This window comes from Dermacentor silvarum, chromosome 10 (genome assembly GCF_013339745.2).
Source record: "Dermacentor silvarum isolate Dsil-2018 chromosome 10, BIME_Dsil_1.4, whole genome shotgun sequence".
Taxonomy (NCBI): Eukaryota; Metazoa; Arthropoda; class Arachnida; order Ixodida; family Ixodidae; genus Dermacentor; species Dermacentor silvarum.
The window spans coordinates 103354945-103376578 of NC_051163.1; the positions used below are offsets into that span (position 1 = coordinate 103354945).

General features: G+C 48.8%; 1 protein-coding gene across 1 annotated transcript; it reads left to right on the plus strand.

The window, feature by feature from the left end:
- The first annotated feature begins 2748 nt into the window (after nt 1-2748).
- Nucleotides 2749-6888, plus strand: LOC125940528 (uncharacterized protein K02A2.6-like). The gene is made up of 2 exons (XM_049656789.1): nt 2749-4330; nt 6441-6888. Exons 1-2 carry the CDS (start codon nt 2800-2802, stop codon nt 6743-6745), a joined length of 1836 nt encoding a protein of 611 aa, XP_049512746.1. The 5' UTR covers nt 2749-2799; the 3' UTR covers nt 6746-6888.
- The last annotated feature ends 14746 nt before the right edge of the window (nt 6889-21634 follow it).

Sequence of the window (21634 nt, forward strand, 5' to 3'; positions counted from 1 at the left end):
GGTATTGGGAAATCTGTCGAAATGTTGAGGGACGCGGCGGCCTTTCGCTTGCTCGAAGCGCCGGCACTCCTTTATAATTGCATCCACAGTGGCACAATCCTTACACATCAGGAGATCGAAGGCGTCGTCTGCAATACCTTTTAGTATGTGACCAATCTTGTCTGCCTCGGTCATGTTGTTATCAGCCTTGCGGCAGAGAGCCAGCACATCCTGTATGTACACAACATAGGATTCTGTGGACGTCTGAGCGCGGCATGCAAGTTCTTTTTTTGCTGCCAACTGACGACCTACAGGTCTGCCGAACAGGTCTCGCATTTTTTCATTGCAGACGTCCCAGCTCTTTATGTCAGCTTCATGCGTATCGTACCATTGCTTCGCAGTTCCTCTCATATTAAACATCAGGTTTGCTAGCATCATTGTTGGATGCCACCTGTTGTCGCACACTCGCTCGTACATCGCAAGCGGCGGCCTTCATAGCCGCCTCAGTGAAGCACCTACAGCCATGCCACAGCGCTGCGTTGCCATTCCCTTAATATACAGGGAATGGACAGATAATTTTCATGACTGACTTTATCGAACATAGCACTGCAGCGCCCCTGGCCACTGCTCACGACATGAACTTCCTAGTGCGTGCGATCCTCTATAATGTATCCGCTTGTAAGCTTTCGCCTCACTGTCGCCACTCGTGGCAAAAAGTGCAAAATTTAATAATTCACTTAATGTCCGTTTGTCATCGCAAATTTATGGCATTCAAAACGAAAAACCGATGCTTTAAGGAATAAAATGTTCCTTATATTTATTTGTTGTATTTCAAAGTATTCGATTGAGGAAAAGCGTAGGTGCAAGAATGCACCGCATGTGCCCTGTTCGCACTCGACGGAGGATAGAGAGAGAGCGAGAAAACATATATTTGGACCATCGAGGTCGTTGATCTTGAAGACGAGTGGGTGGTGTCCTCATTCCAGAACTCCACTGGCCATGGCTGCTCGACGTACTTGCTGGACGAGAGCTTCTTGTCCAGCCACGGTATCGCCGGTCAGCTCTACCTCCCACCGGCTTAAAGCCAATCTTGTAGATAGCACAGAAGATTTGCTTTAATAAGGACGCTCGGTATACGCCACGCACTTTGCAATTGCGGATCCCCTGAAAGTTGTGTTCGTTCCGTGGAACATCGGTCATGGAGGTCAATGACCTCGCATGCAGCGCGTCCTCGAGTTAACGCCGTTATTCTGTGTGTACCTGAAGTGCGGCCTACGCACTTCAGGCAAACCTATGAAGTAAATGTGGCGTATGTTCCGTCTGTGGTCTTTGGGTCTCATAAAAACGTTTCTTCGTTATACATGTATTTGAATAAGTGGATTTGGATTGCCGCCTGCCGGCATCGACGTCACCGCGATCTTCCGTGTAAAGTCCAAGTGCATTAACATCGCGGCCGTGCGCCGTACGCTGCGAGCGAAAGCTAGGGAAAGTTAGCAGAGGAGTATGGTGGATGGATGTGGCGGTTTCTATTCACGCTCGCAAAGGCGGAAGGTGGAGAGGGCGCGCACCATCGCCACGTTCTCACACGCACAAAGGGAGGGGGGGGAGGGGCAAATTGTGCGCGTGCTTGAAGAGGGGGCAGGTTAGGGCGCATCTCGTCATCACAGAAACTTTATTTCTGTGATTGAGGAATTTGGAGCACGCAGGTTCCCGGGCCCCGCCCGACCCCAGTGAACGCAGGTGTTTATGTTCCTCGGGTCCATGGGGATGGTAGCCTGGTCGGTAGCCATGGTCCACACTTCCGGGTCTCCGGAGCGCTGCACGTTCTCCTAGCCCTCACAGGTCTTCAACTCCTAGGCCCTGGCGAATTCCTCCACGCGGAGCCTAGTGCGCGTCTCCGGTTTTACTCCAGCTGCGACAGCTGAGGGTGGCTACACGTGTCTTAGATTCGAGGCAACCTGCGTTAGGTTAGACCTAAGGTAGCTGATGGCTTCATGTGCGATGCCTACTCACACGCCTAGTTCGCGTCTAAACGAGGGGCAGCAAGAAGGGGAATTCGCTCGCTGCTCCGGCCATATTTCATCATGCAATCATTCTGACGGCGAGTGACCGCTGTCATTGATCGAGCTGTGCTCGTGTTTGCCTACGCACGGGCGACAAAGTTCTTGTTAGTATAGTTAGTAAGCGAATGCTAATAACTGTATATGCATTGATTGATATCTCACTCAATGGGTCACCTTTTGGGCGAAAGCGTTGCTTTTTATGCAGAGGTATTCTCCTGTCCTAAATAACGCTATATTTTGAAGTCATAAGCGTCTTTTGTTTTGCTGCTGGGAAAGGAGGTGTTGTGAAAGTATGACGTCACTGCCACACCCCCTGTTCGTACCTAGATAAACAGCGCGTGTTTTGGGAATAAAGCCATTCCTATTTCTGCTATCTGCGTAGCGTCTGTATGCATGCTACAACAAGTGGCGACGAGGATGGGATCCGAAGACTAGGTAGAGATTTCGCAGTACGAGAAGAATGGCGAAGTTTTTGGATTTTGAGCCTTTCGTCGATGACGGCGAAGAAGATTTCATGTCTTATGTTGAAAGATTTGGCCACTACTGGAAAGTGACCCAAAACAAAGATGACAACCTCAAGAAATCTGCCTTTATAACGGCCATTGGTAAACGCCCCTACCAAACGCTAAAGGACCTGTTGCTACCAGCGAAGCCAGAAGAAAAATCATTCGATGAAATCGTCGCAGTCCTGAGGGAACACTACTCTCCGGGAAGCAAAGTTATCGCCGAAAGGTTTAAGTTTAATCGCCGCTACCAGATGGAAGGTGAGACAATTTCCGCATTTTCAGTGGAACTACGCCATATGGCAGCAAGATGCGATTTTGGGACGTTCCTGGACGATGCTCTTCGAGACAGGTTCGTGGCTGGCCTCAGCGACGCTTCGATTCAAGCCAGCCTTCTGAAGAAAAAGGAGCTAAGCTTCGAAACCGCGTGTGACTTGGCAAGAAGCTCGGAACTGGCTGAGAAAGAATCGAAAGGCTTCCGCCCAACCTCTGACAGGACTTTTCTCGACGAAGGCGTCCACGTCATTCAGAAGGGTCAACAAAGACAAAAGGCGAGGACTTCGGTTGGTCTTGCAGCCGGTACCTCTTGTTACCGATGTGCGGAGCAACATGATGCTGGAGACTGTCCATATCGAAAGGCAAGGTGTCATTATTGCAAAATGACTGGTCATCTGGCTCGGGCGTGCAAGAAAAAGAAACGAGAAGCGGTTAATGCATTCAACGACAACGATGAAGAAGTGGAAGAGTTACAACTTTTTCACGTTCAGCAAAGTGGACCGACGACTCGACCTTACCGAGTGCAAGTGCACATTGCAGGTACGCCGGTGGAGATGCAGATAGACACAGGAGCGGCTGTCTCGATTATTAGCGAGAGCGTCTTTTCGTCCCTGTCTTGTGTACAGCCACCAGTCAAAACAAGACTGCAACTTAGAACGTATGGAGGTGCACCACTGGAAATTGTAGGGCAAGCGGAAGTGCCTGTGGTCTACCGAGAACAACGCAAGACGTTGCCTGTCGTGGTTGTACCTGGAAGGAAGCCGTCACTACTTGGACATGACTGGCTTGCAGAACTAAGGATTGACTGGAAGAGCGTATTCACGGTGCAGACAGACGGAATGGTGGAGGAGCTGCTACGCAAGTATAGCGACGTTTTTTCTACGGAGGTAGGACTAATAAAGGGACACAAGGCACAGCTGGTCCTAAAGGAAGACGCCAGACCAGTTTTCTGCAAGGCTCGACCGGTTCCCTTTTCCCTGCGAACAGCAGTCGAAGAAGAAATCCGACAGCTCGAACGGAATGGGGTCCTGGTTCCCGTGGCACAAAGCGACTGGGCTACACCAGTGGTCGTCGTCCCTAAGGCAGACAAGAAGGTGAGGCTGTGTGGAGACTTTAAAGTTACCTTAAATCCTTGCATAATGACGGAGCATTATCCATTACCCTTAGTAGAAGACATCTTTGCAGTAATTGCGGAAGGCAAGGTCTTCACTGTCTTGGACCTAACCACTGCGTACCAACAAATAGAAGTGCACCCTGACTCTCAAAAGCTGTTGACGCTTAACACGCACATCGGCTTATTTCAGTGCCTACGCATGCCATACGGAATTTCCAGTGCTCCAGCCATATTCCAGTCGGTGATGGATCAAGTGTTAAAAGGCATGAAGGGCGTTGCCTGCTATCTCGATGATGTCCTCATCACTGGAGCGTCCGAAAGGGAATGTTTCGAACGCGTTGAAGCCGTCCTTACTCGGTTTCGGGAGCACGGCGTTCGGCTCAAGCAAGAGAAATGTAAGTTCTTCAAAGACTCTGTCACCTATCTGGGGCATATTATTAGCGCAAGTGGAATTAAGCCATGCACGGAAAAGGTTGAAGCTGTTAGGAATGCGCCAGCTCCAAGGAATGAATCGGAACTCAGAGCGTACCTTGGCATGCTATCTTTTTACTCTAAGTTTATCCCAAACATGTCCACACAGCTGAAACCACTATATCAATTACTTAAGGGAACTCGGCAGTGGCAGTGGCCCAAAGACGCTGAAGAGTGCTTCCAGAGGAGCAAGCGTTGGTTGACAAGTGACAGTGTCCTAACCTTCTACACACCCGCCGTGGTTGCTCAGTGACTATGGTGCTGGGCTGCTGAGCACGAGGTCGCGGGATCGAATCCCGGCCACGGCGGCCCCATTTCGATGGGGGCGAAATGCGAAAATACCCGTGTACTTAGATTTAGGTGCACGTTAAAGAACCCCAGGTGGTCAAAATTTCCGGAGTCCCCCACTACGGCGTGCCTCATAATCAGAACTGGTTTTGGCACGTAAAACCCCATAATTTTTTTTAACCTTCTACAATCCGGAGAAGTCAATAGGCCTTGTAGCAGACGCATCTGCATACGGAGTGGGGGCGGTGCTCTTCCACGAAATCGAAGGAAATGAAAAACCGATCGCATACGCTTCGCGAACGCTCAGTAAAGCAGAGACTGGGTACTCCCAAATAGAAAAAGAAGCGCTTGCCGTGGTGTTCGCTATCAAACGGTTTCATAAATATATTTATGGACGAGAGTTCACTATATACTCTGATCACCTGCCATTAAATGGCTTACTCGGGCACAACAAGCCCATTCCAGCACTATCAGCTGCCCGAATGCAGCGCTGGATGCTTCTGCTTGCGGCCTACCGTTACAAATGGGTATATAGGAAAGGGAAGGCTCTCGCTAATGCAGACGCATTATCGCGGCTTCCGCTAAAGAACGAGGCTGACGTCAGTGACTACGTGCAATTTTTCTCGGCAACAGACCAACTGCCGTTATCAGCTGAAGATATTCGAAAAGCAACAAAAAAGGACCCACTCCTATCGAAGGTCCACTTCTTCACATTAAATGGATGGCCAGGAAAAGTTGCAGATGAAAATTTAGCACCGTACTTTACTAGACGCCATGAACTATCGTTGGATCGAGACTGCGTGACCTGGGGCAATCGCGTAATTGTGCCACGTGCGCTTGTTACGCCGGTTTTAAAATTGCTGCACGAAGGACATCCAGGCGCGACTAGAATGAAAATGCTTGCGAGGAGCCATGTGTGGTGGCCCCAGCAAACTTCGGACATCGAAGACACTGTCCAGAACTGTGCAGTCTGTCAATTTGCGCAAAACACGCCGTCCCAGGTAGACTTCACGCCTTGGGCCCGTGCAAGCAAACGATGGGAAAGAGTGCACTTGGACTTCGCTTTTGCAAACTCATGCTGGTTACTAGTCCTGATAGATGCTTATTCCAAATGGGCAGAAGTTGTGTGCATGAAAACAACTACAGCGGAAGCAACTGTGCAAGAGCTGCGAAGAATATTTGCCAGTTTCGGTCTACCGGAAATGGTCGTCACAGACAATGGACCGCAGTTCACGTCTGCTCAGTTCTCCACATTCCTTGCCTCCAATGGCATACGGCACCTCACTTCTCCGCCTTATCATCCGGCTTCAAATGGGATGGCGGAACGACTTGTGCAAACCGTCAAGAAAAGCCTACTAAAGCAAATCGGAGAACATAAAAAGCATGGCAAGTCTATGCAGCATTGCGTCGATCAGTTTTTATTCTCGTACAGGAACACGCCCTGCGCATCGACAGGGGTTACGCCAGCTCAGTTGTTTTTGACATGGGCCCCAAGAACACGGCTTAGCCTACTGCACCCGGAGCTGAGTAACCGGTTGAAGACTGAATCGCGTCAGCCCACTTTTGGCCGCTCAAGGTCAACATGGCGCGAGTTCACAGCAGGTGACTATGTGCGAGTGAAAGGAACTCGTCCGGGTGACCCTCTTTGGTTAACAGGCACCATCACGCGCCGTATTAGTGCCGTCACGTATACAGTGCGAGTGAATAACGAAGAACGTTTTGTGCATGCCGACCATATCGTTTCAGCTAAGCGCCCGGATTACCAGCCAGCCAGAAGCTCGCATTCAGTCCTACAACTACCAGGACGGCTCGATCAAGCAGACCCCACGGCGGCTCGAGAAATGGCAGCCCTTCCAGACCGTCAACAGGGCGACGATCAGATGCTGCAAGACCAATCTTCACATGAGCCCCCAGCATCGGGGCGCCTTGAAGATGACCAGGCGATATCCGGCCCCGAGAGCTCGGAGCAGGTACCAGTACAGTCTACACCTGGAACCTTAAGGCGTAGTACACGAATACGCAAGGAACCTGATAGGTGGGGATACAGTTAAAAAGAAAATTAATGCTGGCAGAAGTGTTGTGAAAGTATGACGTCACTGCCACACCCCCTGTTCGTACCTAGATAAACAGCGCGTGTTTTGGGAATAAAGCCATTCCTATTTCTGCTATCTGCGTAGCGTCTGTATGCATGCTACAACAGAAGGTGCATAAGCTGCTGCCTTTATGTATGCATGAGACACTGAAAATAACATTCATTTCTCCCTTTGCATTTTTCAATGTTCGGATGCACATGTTATGAAACGAAAATACGCAAATGCAGATAATGCCTCATTTTATCGTATTTTTCTCCTTAATTTTATTGTACCTGCGGCTTCAATGAGGGATTGTCGAGCAGCAATTTATGTTTACATTTTGAGCAATTCCCCAAACATATAATGGCTCTATCGTAGCGTTTGGAGGTGAGATGTGACCAATGAAGTTCTCGCACGTTTGTACAGTGAGCACCAATTCACCAAACCGAAAATTCATTTCAACACGTTCGAACGAAGCCTGCTGGCCACGGCGGCCGCATATCGATGGGGGCGAAATGCGAAAACACCCGTGTACTTAAGTTTAGGTGCACGTTAAAGAGCGCCAGGTGGTCCAAGTTTTCTGGAGTCCCCCACTACGCCGTGCCTCATAATCAGATCGTGGTTTTGGCACGTAAAACCCCATCATTTTTTAACGAAGTCTGCTAAAGATCCTCGCACCGGTAACGGAACTCCAGAAGTTCCTTCGCTACCACTTGCCGCAGTATTCAGTGTCAGAGTAAATAATAAACAATACTAATAAAATATACCCACAATAGCAACAAAAAACATTTCGTAAAACTTGAAAAGGTGAACATGAAGAAATTTACCCTTCTGTGGGCGCCCATGATAGGACCGCTCGCTCCTATCGAAGGTTAGGCCTAGTGTAGCAGCGGAGTCCGTCTACATGCAATCGACGCCTCTGCAGCATTGGTGCTTCCCCAGGAAAGCAGTACAATAAGAGGGCACTCATGTACGCGCTATACCTCTAACGACCCAAGTTCCAGATTCACTGGAACTTGGGTCGTGATTGAGTTGCGCTTCACTTCACATCACTTTTCGAGGTCCTATTCAATTGCTCGCACTATTTAACGTCACACTAAACTTGTTCGCGAAGAGCTTAACATACTCGTTCCCGTTTTTCTTGACTACCTACGGCATTTGAGATTCGCGTTGAACAATTTGGCTCCAGCACGTTCCTGTATTGTAGCGCCTTGACAACAGTGCTGTCTTTTTCAGGCAGCTTCCTTGTGCACCCTTTCTCGAGAAGAATCTCTTGCCACATCCGAAGTCACACAGCATTTATCTCTTATACTATTCACTGAGTTACAGCTTTTGAACCATTGGTTATCAGTGCGCACTTCCCCTTCACAAGACAAGCAGCTGGAACAGACCACACGGCTGAGGCGTTCAGCTGGCGCGACATTACCCTGTTACTACTCACTTTGTTGCAGCCTCGTAGCGAACGACTACCCGCCGTAGACGAGGTTAGTAACCAACTTTTATAGGAGGCCATCAATCACACAACAAAACGAGCATCTTCTTCGCGCTTCCCGTGCAAAGCATATGTGATATGTGACTATAAAAATGCTATCTGAACAAGAATCTATAATTTCAGGATACTAAAGGTCTCGTAAGATTCACTTTCTCCATCGCTTTTTCAATAAGGTATCAACTGCAATGATGCTTGCCCTCTTTAAGCCAATATTTAGGTGAGCATCCCTTAGATATGCATCTGCTAAATATACACCGACCATACAAGTAAAGATTTTATATCGCGACTTGTTTTATTACGTAGAACAATATGCCGACTTGCTAACAAAACATCGGTTGAAATTTGCTGCATATGCCGGTGCGCTGGTGGCACATTGAAACTTACAGAAGAATGATGTGCATTATTTTACTGCATCCAATTTTCTGCATGCTCTAATGGAAGCAATTAATCCTGAAGCTTGTTAATAAAGAAATCCTCTGTTCTTCAGGGATGCTGTGGTATATCGTGATTTATTGTTTCTTGTGGTCACAGTTAAGCAATACTGCCCTCAATGCCAAACTAATAAACTCTGTTACAGTTCTGTCACGAATTTCAGCGCTCCAGAAACGAACACAGACAGAAAGCAGATACGTAAAAGAACATTTATCTCAAACAGAAAAAAAAGTTGCAGTGGCTTAGATCGGCTATGCCAGGATATACGTAGCGTTAGCAAAGGTTCAGCTGATTATTCTTAGCTTTCCTGGTCGTCTCCTATGCTCAACCGCTAATTGCCAGGCAACTACTTCGGGATCCGATGAGTCAAGCTTCTCCGTTCTTCTGCGCTGTTGAGCAGCATTTGCGCTCTCCTTCTCCATGGCTATACCACACTGGCAAACGCCAGTCAGAAGCGCAGCGGCTCCAGCGCAGTGTCAGACGGCGACTGCACAGCGAGCGCGCGCCGGCGCCAGTGCGCCTACCACGGCTACGACGTCACTCCTCTGGAATGCGCAGACCGGCGGCGGTGAGTCGCGCGCGGCGGCGGCGGAGTGCGCGAGAGGTGCCGGCTCCGGTGGCTCCGGTGCGCAAGCCGTGTGACATCACTGATCCTTGCGCATGCGCAGCACGGCTCTTGATGTGCCGCGCGAAACGGGCTTGGCTAGGCCAGTGTAGCTAACGCTACAAAAATGATATGGACGAAAAACAAACAGCAAACTACCCTGACACACTATAAACACTATACATACGCAAACACTCTAAACACTAGCTATACATATAAAAACAAACAAGCCCTCAACTACATATTGTTCCTCCGCTCGACTAACCAACGCGAAGTCATGAACAAACGAACGTTCTGACCGTCGCCAGTCGTGCTGTCGGACTCCGGCCCAGCGTGGCAAAGGACGTTGGCCTGCGTGGTTCCGACGCAGCGTGGGCGTCGACCTCCGTCGAGAGCGATGAGGTTGTGGTCTTCCGCAGAGACCCGCGTGGCACAGGACGCGGTCTGGGCCAGTCGGCCGTTGTGCCGTTGACGTGGCGTTGGCGATTGCCTTCGTGGCAAAGGGCAGCAACTGGTTACGGCAGCGTGGGGCTGGACCGGGGCCGCGGAACACAGCCACGGCGACGCAGTCGGGGCTCAGGAGCTGGAGTTGTCGCTGGCCAACTCGCGAACGTCCCCTCTTCGGTCCATGGTCCCTGAAGCTGCAACCTCCCGTCTCCAGAGCACAGCTGGAGATGCAACTGCTTGTCGACCACGTCAGCAACGCCAGCACATCATCGCCTGCGTCCCCTTTTTGTTCATTTCTTCTTTTTTCTCTCGCGCTTCACGCGCTTCACGTGCTTCTCGCCTGTGGGTCCCTTGGCTGTTTCTTGGGCCAGCGTCTTCGTCTTTTTTCGCGTTATCATACGTCTTGCCGGTGACTCATGACAAGATCCCACTAATTGTTTGCATTAAAACAGTGCGTGTTAGTAAACGGTACGACATACGAAACTTTCTATTTTCTGAGTGCTACTCTTCGAAGGCCCATTTTCGTTTTAGATAATATGTAGTGATAGACAACGAAGAAATTCTAGATGAAACAGTTCATATTAAGTACACTTTTACGTTCCTTTCGGTTGGTCTGCTGAGTGAAAATTCGAGTACAAGGAAGAAATCATTTGTTAAAATTGTCGCGCCAGTTAATTCTAATCGATTCAAAATGTCTGAAAAGTACTTCGCACATGACATCACAGCGGTGTGTTTCTTTTCGTCCCGCCGGCTATACCAGTCATATTTGAATATTTATTCAATACTTCAAGCCGTCTTTTCATTTTCTTTAATGTAATAGCAAAAGTAACTCAAGAATGCAAGGCGATATTGTGCCAAAGAAAAACCAGGTGATCACGCGTTGTCCTTCATGTGTGTCTGTGCATGTGTTTGTTCGGGTGTGTGCGCGTGCGTGCGTGCGTGCGTGTGTGTGTGTGTGTGTGTGTGTGTGCGTGTGCGTGTGCGTGTGTGTGTGTGTGTGTGTGTGTGTGTGTGTGTGTGTGTGTGTGTGTGTGTGTGTGTGTGTGTGTGTTTATCGTCCGCAGCACATACGACGTTGGCAGCTGCTGTCAGAGACGATATCGTTCGTGAAAGCGCTGACGGCATAATTCCACGATACATATTGTAAGCACAAGTACAGTGGCAGAAGAGCCAGAAAACACGGAAAAAGCGGGAGATGGAAATTCCAGATGATGAGCAACACGAAAACAAGCTGAGAGAACCAGCCAATGTTTCGACAAGTGGACTTGTCTTCTTCAAGGCGACATATGCTCTCCTCGGCACAGTATATATAGGTAGGGTTCTAAATGGGAGAGAAGGTAAGGCGGGTTGGTGAGGTAACGAATGAGAGTGTGTTAGCGGCGAGGGTGTACAATTGAAAAGAACGGTAATGTACTACTGAGAGTCGGTGGAGGCGTTTGAGGCAGCGCCGTGTGTTAGCCGGTTGACGTGTTATTGTAGGTTCTCCTTCTCATGGAAGGGGCCTGGACGGCGGGGAGGAGGGGGGGGGGGGCGGTATCTGCTCCGCTGGAGGTCAGTAAACTATCGTGTCTGACAGAGCGAATAAAAGTAGCGGCAGAATAATGGTGCTCGTGGGAGAAAAATACGAAAAAAACGGGGGGAGGGGGGGTGGATATACAAATAAAAGAACGAAAGGCATGAGTAAAAGCAAAGGGAGGTTGGCATATTATTAACAATCGGATAATAAAAAAAGGTAACTCAACGAAAAATAAATAAGTGCTATTGCCTATGCTTTGAAGTTTAGCATAGCGAATAGATTCTATAGCTCCCTTTGAAACGATCATGCCTATTGGTTGCAATGTCTTGAGTGTATGAATGAGTTACAATTCTCTAAATTTTCTGCCTCGCGCAGAACGGAAATTTTACCGTAGTAAGTACAGTTTGAGTTCAAAGTTATGACCTGGTTGGTTGAAATGCTTGGCGACGGCTTTGGGAAGCTTTTTAGCAGTGTCCGTGGAATGTCCCTTTAACCTGTGTGTGAGAGATAGAGAGAATAAAGTTTAATCCAAAGAGCACGCGAGCGTAGGTAGCTCCTCCGCTCTGCCGTGGGTGGTCCCCTCAGTCCAGCAGTCCAGCCGCCTTAGCGGCCCTTCTCGCTCGATTGACCAGGTTAAGCTGGTCCGTCGAGTCGGAGCTGGACAGCGCTGCCTCCCATTGCCGTGTGGTGGGGTGTGTTATGGGTGTGAGCTGTGGTGTGTTTACGCAAGCCCATACCATGTTGTAAAGTGCTGCACATTGATCACAGTGTGGACATTTATAGGAATACAGCCCAGGGTGTATGGCGTGGTAAAGACTCAAATGTGGATATGTGTTTGGAGTTTTCGCCATAATACGGCTTCCTCTCGCGTCAGAGCAGTATGCGGTGGGAGTAGTGTTCGTGAAAGGCTATAGTGTTGTAGGCTGTGAGTGTAGGTTAATGGTATGGGCTCTGGTTGGAACTTCTCGGTGCGGTCATCTCGCGGCTCCCGGTGTGCATGCGCTGGGGCGTAGGCGTGTGCCTGCTGATTGCCGCGTAAGGACTCATGCCCCGAAGTCCACACGATTTGTATGTATGGTGGCAGCTGGTGCGCTCCATTCAGAATGCGATGTACAGCGCTGGAAATTTTGGCCCTGGAATAATTTCTGCATGCCGTCTGAAAGTCCATCACAACTATGACGCAATCACAGTGCGGTCTCGTCGTGATGGCTAACGCTATCGCTAGTTCTTCTGCCTCCGCAGCGCTCACTCTGGAAACCGACGATGCATTTATTTCGGTCCCGTGATTGTGGACTACGCTGGGGACGAATGCGGTGCTTCTTGTGGTGCTGGCCGCGTCTACGTACAAGACGTTGGGGTGGTTTCCATACATTCTCGCGAGCGCCTGCGCTCGGGCTTAACTCTGTCCGGTGTGGAAGTTTGGGTGCATGTTCCTGGGAATCAGTGAGACGTGCATAGTTTCTTGTATTCGTGTTGGGATTTTGGTCAGTGCGCTGGTCTTCCGTACGGATTATCCAAGACGTTCCAAGACGCAGCGTCCCGCTATTGTGCGTAGTAGTCTTTCCTTCTGGCTTACCAGGTGGGCCTCAATGATTTCCCGTGCGTTGTTGTACACCCCTGTCTCCTCGAGGCGAAAAGTAGCCGCTCCGGGTAGGAGTCCGAGCGCTTGCTTATACGCCTTGCGTATCAGCCGGTCGAGTACCTCCACTTCCGCGTTACTGAAATGTAAATATGGTGCCGAGTACGCAATGCGGCCACAATCAGAGCCTGCACTAATCGGATAAGGTCCTGTTCCTTGAGTCCCCTCTTCCTGCTGGTAATTCGTTGAATCATGCGCAAGATTTGCGTGGTCGTGTGTTGTAGCTTCTGTATGGCGTATCCTCCGCCCCCGTCCTTTTGTAAGTGTAAGCCGAGGATCCGAAGCCTGTGTACCTTGGTAATGTCTCTAGGACCTATTTGCAGGTGGATGGTTGGTGCCGGGGCTGTTGATCGTCCTCGTGAGCACTTCTCGATTATGAGGAGCTCCGACTTCTCCAGTGCGCATTGCAGTCTGCATGTCCGCGCATAGCTTGCTACGACGTCTACTGCCTCCTGTAACGCCTCTTGTTGTTCTCCTATGGACCCTCCGACCGTCCATACTTGATGTCGTCTGCATACAAGGCATGTCTGATTCCCGGTATTTTCTCGAGTTGGGCTGGGAGTTTCATTATGGCCACATTGAAAAGTGTCGGCGAAAGCACTGCTCCTTGTGGCGTTCCTCTGTTAGGTGTCTATTCGCTGTGACCTCACATTTCCCAGTCCTATTGCGGCTGTGCGATCAGTGAGAAAAGCCCTCACGTAGCTGTACGTTCGTCGGCCGCAATTCGTGTCACTGAGATTGGCTAGCATGGCTTCATGCCCCACGTTGTCAAAGGCTCCCTTTAGGTCTAGTGCGAGAATTGCTTTTGGGCAGCACGGCGTTGCTGCAGTCAGTAATTCCTCTTTGAGCTGCAGAAGCACGTCTTGCGTTGACAAGTTTGGCCGAAAACCAAACATCGTGTTCGGCATCAGTTGACGTTCTTCGAGATGTGTCTGTAGCCTAAGATAACACGTTCCATCAATTTACCGAGGCAAAACGTAAGCGAAATGGGTCTTAGGTTCTCCAGGCTGGGCATTCCTGGCTTTGGTATCAGTGTAATCTCCGCATGCTTGAATTCCGGGAGTAAGGTCCCTTAGCTCCAGTGTGCATTTAAGAGTTCCAGTATGGCCTGCATGGTTGAATCGTCCGGGTTACGTAGCAACTTGTAGGTGATTCCGTCCTTGCCAGGAGTGGTGTTGCGAGTGAGTCTTGCGATCGCTCGTCTCAGGTCGGAACGCGTTATGTCCCGGTCGAGCTCGCTGTTTTCCAGTCCGACGTAGTCAGCCGCTGGCTTTGCACCAAGTATCGGCTGGCTAATATATCTACTTGGTAAGGCACACAATAGCTGATCGTCTGTGCCTCTGAAGTTGTGTAGTACTCGGCTCATTGTGTGCTTGCTTTCTCTCTTGCTCTGGGTCGGATCTAGGAGATGTCTGAGTATGGTCCACGTCTTCGCAGTGCCCAGCGTTCCTTGGAGGGAGTTACAGAGCTGGTCCCAGTTCTGTCGTGCAAGTTTCTCTGCGTAGCGCTCTGCCTCGTCCGTTAGTTTCGCGATGCGTATTTTCAGCTTACGGTTGTGCCGCTGCCTTCGCCATCTTCTAAGCAGACTGTGGCGCGCTTCCCAGATGTGTAAGAGGCACGGATCAACTGCCGGATTGTCCGTAGTGAGTGCAACCTCCTTGGAGTGTTTGGCTACCGATTCCTGCAGTTCTCTAATCCAGGCCTCTAGATCGGTTATCGCTTGGTCTTCTAGAGTTTCTCTTTCGCTCCGGAAGTTTGCCCAGTCCGTGATTTTGGTGGAGCGTATCTTTCTCCTTGGGAAGTTTCCCATGTGTACCGAGATGTTGAGTATTAAGTGGTCGCTCCCTAGCGTCTCGTTAGTCTTTTCCCACTGGACGTTCCGAAGTCTGGACGCGAGCGCAAGATCGGGACAGGTGTCGCGGGCCGTGCTGTTGCCTACTCTTGTTGGATATGTCGGATCTATCACTATCGTAAGTCGGTGGTGTTGTATGACGTTGTACAAGGTTGTTCCCTTTTTGTTGTGTCTGACATACCCCCGCGCCTCGTGCGCCGCGTTGAAGTCGCCTAATATGAGGAGGCCGTTTTGTCAAGCTAGTTGCCTCGCTTGCTGCACCAAGTTGTCTAGGGGTCCCAGCAATTCCATCGGCGAACTGTACATATTAAGTATAAAAACACTTGTGTTTCCCCTGCGCTGCAGTGCTATTTCCGTGAAAACGTGATCGATTCCCGTGTTCCCCTAAGTGTGGTCAATTGCAGTGAGGTGTTTGCTCGTGACTGTGGCCGTACGTGCTTCTTCTGTCGCATGAGTGGGATATCCGGTGATTCTTGGTGATTTTCCTGTTTCCTGTAAGGCTATTACATCCGGTGGTGTGTCTTGTTTGGCAATGTACTGCAGCAGCGTCGCCCTTTTGCGAGTGAAGCCACGGCAATTCCACGGCCAAACGGTGATGCCTCCATTTTGATCATTTGGTTTTCTGGCCATTTTGGTCCTCTTGTAACATTTGCTGGAGGGCTGCCTCTCTGTGTGGATAAACTCGCGGCTTCTTGTGACGCTGATCGTTTACCAAAGGGGTGAAAACCTCGTGCAGATGAGTTATCATCTGTCGGATCTCGTCGAAGCCCTTCTACAATCGCATATGTAGTTCTTGGATGGCTTTCCGGTTTTCATGAATACCTTTTTCGCAGGCTGTTACTCGCACATCGATCGGTTGGGCTGTCGGATTCGGCTCGGGCGGCGCCTCGGTGTTCATTTCCTCGACGGTCTCCTGCACTACCGAGGCAGTGGACGCACGCTGCGGCGGCTGTGGCGGTGTTCGGGGTTCGGGTGAACTTTCTTGCGCTGGTGGCTTGTTTTGGCTTCGTTCCTCCTTTAGCTGTGCGCGCAATTCGGCTATCTCTACGCGCAGTTCCTGCATTAGGTCCGCAAGCGCCTCTACAGTGGTGTTCGTGTTTGTGTCTGCGTCTCGTGATGGCTGTATGTGTGACTTGGTTTTGTCATTTTGTCTCTTTGACCTCGGGAGGCAGCGTTCTGCCCAGCTCACCTGTTGTTCCTTGGAGGTCACGTGACTCAGAATTTTCGACCTACTGTGGGTCCTGGTTCTGCTCTTGGACCTGGATCAGCTCTCGGATCTGGATCTGCTGCCGCCTCGTTGTAGCGATGACGCCCTGGGTCTGGACCTGGAGCGGGTCCCAGATCGGGATCGCTGTCTGCGACCCTTCCTCGGTTGTTCTGTCGTGGTGTTGTCTTTGTGTGCCTGTTCCTTGAGTGGCCTGTGCGACGAGCGTGGCGCTAGTAGCAGTCTCTTAGGGCATTCTTTCGACGCCGTCGCGTGATCGCCGTCGCACAACGAACATTTCAGTTTGCAGTCGTGTCCATCACTAGGCTCTGCTGCACCGCATCTTTCGCAGGTGGGTTGATCCAGGTGCGGGCAAACGTAGGTTCGATGCCCCATTTGATGGCATGCGTTGCATACCTTGACCGTGTGTCGATACGGTAGGCAGTGTAGCTCGCCTCCGTCGAAGGTTATGTACCTCGGTACCGTTCTTCCCTCGAAAATTATCAATGCGGTCGCACACGGCCCTAGCATCCGCACTTGTAGGATGTGTCTTTCCTGTGCGTACAACCCGCGCATGAGCTCCGCTTCCGTCGTTCCCTGAGGGATGCCATGGGCCATGGGCTTTAACCTGATGTTCATTGATTGTCCCGTTTCGCCGATATGTTGTTCCTCACAGAGGGAACACTGAAGCATATAAATTACTTCGGAGCTAGTGAAAGTGAAGCTAGTTTTCACTTCGTGCGTGTAGCTATTTCCGGTGCTTTAAATTTTAAGGTCAGTTTGAAGGTGCCTGCAGATTTTGCACCTGAGGCGAGAACACGCTTTTATTACGGGTGAATGATGTTGGCTGACTCGTGCATACACTTACATGTCTTTAGTGTTTCTGTTGTGGCGATAGGTAACCCTTAGTACATCTGGCAACGCTTTTCTCAGACGCTCATTACTTGATAATATTGGGCGGTATTTTCGTAGTATGTTGTTTCTGTTTGAGAGGCCATTAGAATATTTTGTTGTAAAGGCTGGTGGTCTTTCATATTCCGGTGTAGGTTGTTTCTTAGGTTATGCCAACTGGCCTCTCTAATCTTGACGCGACGTCATAAGCCTGGTCCAGAGGTATTTGTGGATGGTTTCGTTCCGCTAGCATTACTCTGAGGTCATTTAGGTGGTGGATATAATCGCTGTCTTCGCTACAGATTCTTATTCGTTTCGCTTGTCCGACAAAAATTACTTGCTTGCAGTGTCGCGGGTGATGACTCGTGTAGTCTAAATACTGCTGGCTATCTGTAGATTTCCGGTAAAGTGTTGTTCTCACTTTTTCATTTTCTATGTAAATCATCGTGTCGAGGAAGTTGACCTGACTAGGAGAGTGGTGAGCAATAAACTTAATACTCCGGTGAAAGTGGTTTAAATGACTAATTAGGTCGGTTAGCGCGCTTTTGCCGTATTCCAATATTAGGAATATCTCGTCGATGTAACGCAGGTAGGTGTGGGGTTTTAAAGGGTATGATTTTATCAGGTTTGCTTCAAGCTGTCTCATGAAATTGTTGGCATACATGGGAGCGAATGGCGTTCCCATGCTTATGCCGAAAGTTTCTGGCAGTGAAAGCAATCGAATTCAAAGTAGTTGAGCGTAAGAACTAACTCGAGGAGTGACAGGTAAACTTCAGGAGCGTGCGCTTGAGGATTGACTACCAGGGACTTCAACACGGCTTCAATTCCTTCCCTAAAAGTTACGGAGGCGGTTACACATACAGAGCTCAGCTTGACTAAAAGCATCATTTTCCAGAGATATTGAGAGGACACACACGGCTCATTTTGCAGAGTACGTGTACATTGCTTGAGTGTCCAGTCTTGTTTCAATGTATTTTTATCAGTAACACATCGGCCAAACAAGAAGCAACTCAAAAGTTACTACGATAGCACTTAGTGGGAATGAAGGCAATGATGACCATTCGGCTTATCACAGTAGTAGGTTGAGACGAGCTGTAACTTCTCTGTTCTTATTTCATTTCATTTTGAAGCTTCACAAAGTTGCTGTAGGTTTTTGCAAACAGGATGTACAGAAGTAGGTACCATGGCTGATTGTTGTATTATAACATTCTATCAAGGCCATATAATTAGACGAATGACTATACTGAAAACCCCGTCCATCTACTATGGTCAGAACACACTCCGCTTGCTTTGCTTGAGTGGCCATTGGTGCAATACGGTGTGTAAGTACATAATGTACAGTTTTGTGTGCAAGTAGTTCTTCATTTGCGTAATATTGTTGCGGAGGGAAGGAGCAACACGGGGAATCTACAGTATAACCCCGATGACACGTTTTTCAAAGGACTGCGAAAAAAACGTAACAGCCGGTAGCTGAGGAAGGCCACAAATCGCCACAGCTGTGTCAGAAATAATTGTAATAACCACTACGGTTATTAGAACTCTCGATGCTCGTACCGTGACCGAGCGACCGAGCACTGTGCTCGGTGCGTGTACATGTGCGTAATTAAGGGAACATGCACAAAGTTTCGCGACAGTGGTCCCTTTCAACTCTTAATATACTTGACCTCAATATTGTACTTATGCTTCACCGCAAACCACGTCTCCATTGCGGTGAAGCTGACATGAAAGAATCAACGATTATGCTACCTATATAAGGCCCTGGCCGGTTCCAAAATAAATGTAACGCTATACTCGGTGGATCTGCCCCAGTGTGCGTGGTTCCCGGTAGGCTTCATCTGATGCACACTTCCCTTCGGGTGCTACGCCACAGTGGGAACATGTGCACATGTGCGCTGCCAGGCCAGGCCAGGCGCTGCACATGTGGTCTATGCACAAGTGCAGCGCCTGGCTTCTGCAACTTTGGCCGCTTATTCCAAGCTCTGGTCGCTTACAGCAACTTTGGTCACTTACTGCAAACTGTGGTCGCTTACAGCAAACTTTGGTCCCTTACTGCAACTTTGGTAGCTTACTGCAAATTTTGGTCGCATACTGCACGCTTTGGTCGCTTACTGCAAACTTCGGTTGATTATTGCAAACTTCGTCGGTTGTGCAACGTACCGGTCGCTTGTTGAAACGCACCCGTGACTTGTCACCGCTAAATTTAAGTGAATGCTACGTTCAAACGCAACGTAAGATGCAAGACAATTACAGTTTGGCAACATATCAAGGGAGAAAATAATACATGGAAGTCAATAGGAGTTAAGTCGGGACTGCGAAAACGCGACGTAGTAGCCGAGAAAACGCAGCACTGGGGAAAGTATCACGGGGTTCCACTGTATTTACATTATGTACAAGATTGACAAAGACAAGTCCACAGCAGGCCAGTCATTGAAGCGTCGTCTTCGTCAGCCCCAAGCTCAAGCTCCTCTTCCTCAATGTTGTGTAGAGTAGTATAACATAATTACGGCCAGCGTGGAAGCACTGTCTTGGTGATTCTTTGGTAGGAAAGGGCTAGTATAACGTTTTAGGCGACTGACAGAAACTACGTCATGGGAAGTCTGGAGGAAGCGAGTAGTAGGTGTGACCGGAGAGGTATCGTAGGTCACGTCGGTCACCTGGCGGAGGAACCGTTAAGGACCGCAGTAGCAAGACATACCTTTTCAGAAAGGCAGACGCAGAGGGTCGGCGACCGTAGAAGGACAAGACCCCCGGGAGGATAGTCGGCGTCATGGTGATGACTGTCATAAACGTTTTTCTGCTGGTTCTGAGAAGCACATAAGCGATGGTGAGCAACTTGACGTGCTTCTTCGGCTCAGGCAATGACGTCACGGGCATACTCTGACACGGACACTTTAGGGTAGGCAATATTGCGTCAAAAGGTGATATGGGATTCCGTCCATACAACAAATAAAATAGCGAGTAACCTTCAATGTCGTGGCTTGATGAATTCTACGCAAATGTGACAAAAGCGAGAGCACTACCCCAGTCACCACAGCCATTATAAACATATATGGAGAGCATGTCCGTTATTAGTTTGATTAAGCTGCTCAGTAAGACCATTGGTCTCCGGATGGTCATCACCATTAACCTATATTTATGTCCACCTATATTTAAGGCCTCTCCCTGCGATCTCCATTACCCCTGTCTTGCGCCAACTGATTCCAACTTGCGCCTGCAAATTTCCTAACTTCATCACCCCACCTAGTTTTCTGCTGCCCTCGATTGCGCTTTTCTTCTTTTGGTATCCATTCTGTAACTCTAATGGTCCACTGGTTATCCATCCTACTCATTACATGGCCTGCCCAGCTCCATTTGTTTCCTCTTAATATCAACTAGAATATCGGCTATCCCCGTTTACTCTCTGATCCACACCGCTCTCTTCATGTCTCTTAACGAAGGCCTAGCATTTTTCGTTCCGTCGTTCTTTTTGTGGTCCTTAATCTCTTTAACCCGCTCGATGGCGCTAGCTGTCCAAAGCGCTCGGAGAAGCGCCAAAATTCGAACTTGTACTATCGAAAAATACTGTCGACGGGAATAGGCGCGGTCACGAAAGTGTTGTTCTCGAACTTCTTTGCTAACCTCCAAGTATCTGCACCATATGTTAGCACCGGTATAATGCAATGACTGTACACTTTTCTTTTCAACGACCGTGGTAAGCTCCCAGTCAGGATTTTGCAATGCCTGATGTATGCACTCCAACCCAATGTTTTTTGTCTGTAAACATCCTTCTCATGATCAGGGTCTCCTGAGTAATTGATCTAGATAAACGTACTAATTTACAGACTCTAGAGGCTGACTGGCGATCTTGTATTTTTGTTCCCTTGCCAGACCATTCAACATTAACGTTGTCTTCTGCATATGTAAGAGTTGGGTTGAAGATCCGACCAAACTTTTACAATTTCAAGGTTAAAGTCCTGCATCACCTCTTGTAATTCGTCCTCATTGTTGCTAAATAGGACAATGTCATCTGCAAACCGAAGGTTGCTCAGATATTCGCCGTTTATCCTCACTTTGAAGCCTTCCTAGTCTAAGAGCTTGAATACTTCTTCTAAGCAAGCAGTGAATAGTATTGGAGAGATTGTGTCTCCTTGCTTGACCCCTTTCTGTAAAGGTGACTTTCTACTTTTCCTGAGGAGAACCAAGGTAGCTGTGGAATCTTTGTAGACATTTGCCAATATATTCACGTATGGCCCATGTACTTCTTGATTACGCAATGCCTCTATGACTGCAGGTATCTGTACCCAATCAAATTCTTTTTCATAATCAGTGAAAGCCATACAGGGAGGTTGATTTTACATCGCAATGTTCTAGATTACCAGACTGATAATATGGATATGATCCATCGTAGAATATACCTTCCTGAAGCTAGCCTGTTCTCTTGGTTGATTGAAGTCTAGTGTTGCCCTGATTCTATTGGAAATTATCTTGGTGAACGTTTTATAGAATACTGAAAGCAAGCGAGTGGGTCCATAGTTCTTCAATTCTTTAAAGTTTCTATTTTGATGGATTAGTAAAATGTTGGCATTCTTCCAGCTCTTTGGTACACTTGAAGTCATGAGGCATTGTATATAAAGCATAGTAAGCTTTTCAATCATGATATTTGCTCCATCTGTGACTAAATCGACTCATTCCATCTTCATAATGAAATATTTAGCGCGCACATTAGACAAGGACACAGTGAAGGAGGACACACGAGCGCTTCACTGTGACCTTGTCTAATGTGCGCGCTAAATATTTCATTATGAATACGTA

Coding starts and splice junctions, on each gene's coding strand:
- LOC125940528 (XM_049656789.1), top strand. CDS start 2,800: ATGGAAGGTGAGACAATTTCCGCATTTTCAGTGGAACTACGCCATATG. Junction 4,331..6,440: donor TCGGCTCAAGCAAGAGAAAT/GTAAGTTCTTCA, acceptor ATATCGTTTCAG/CTAAGCGCCCGGATTACCAG.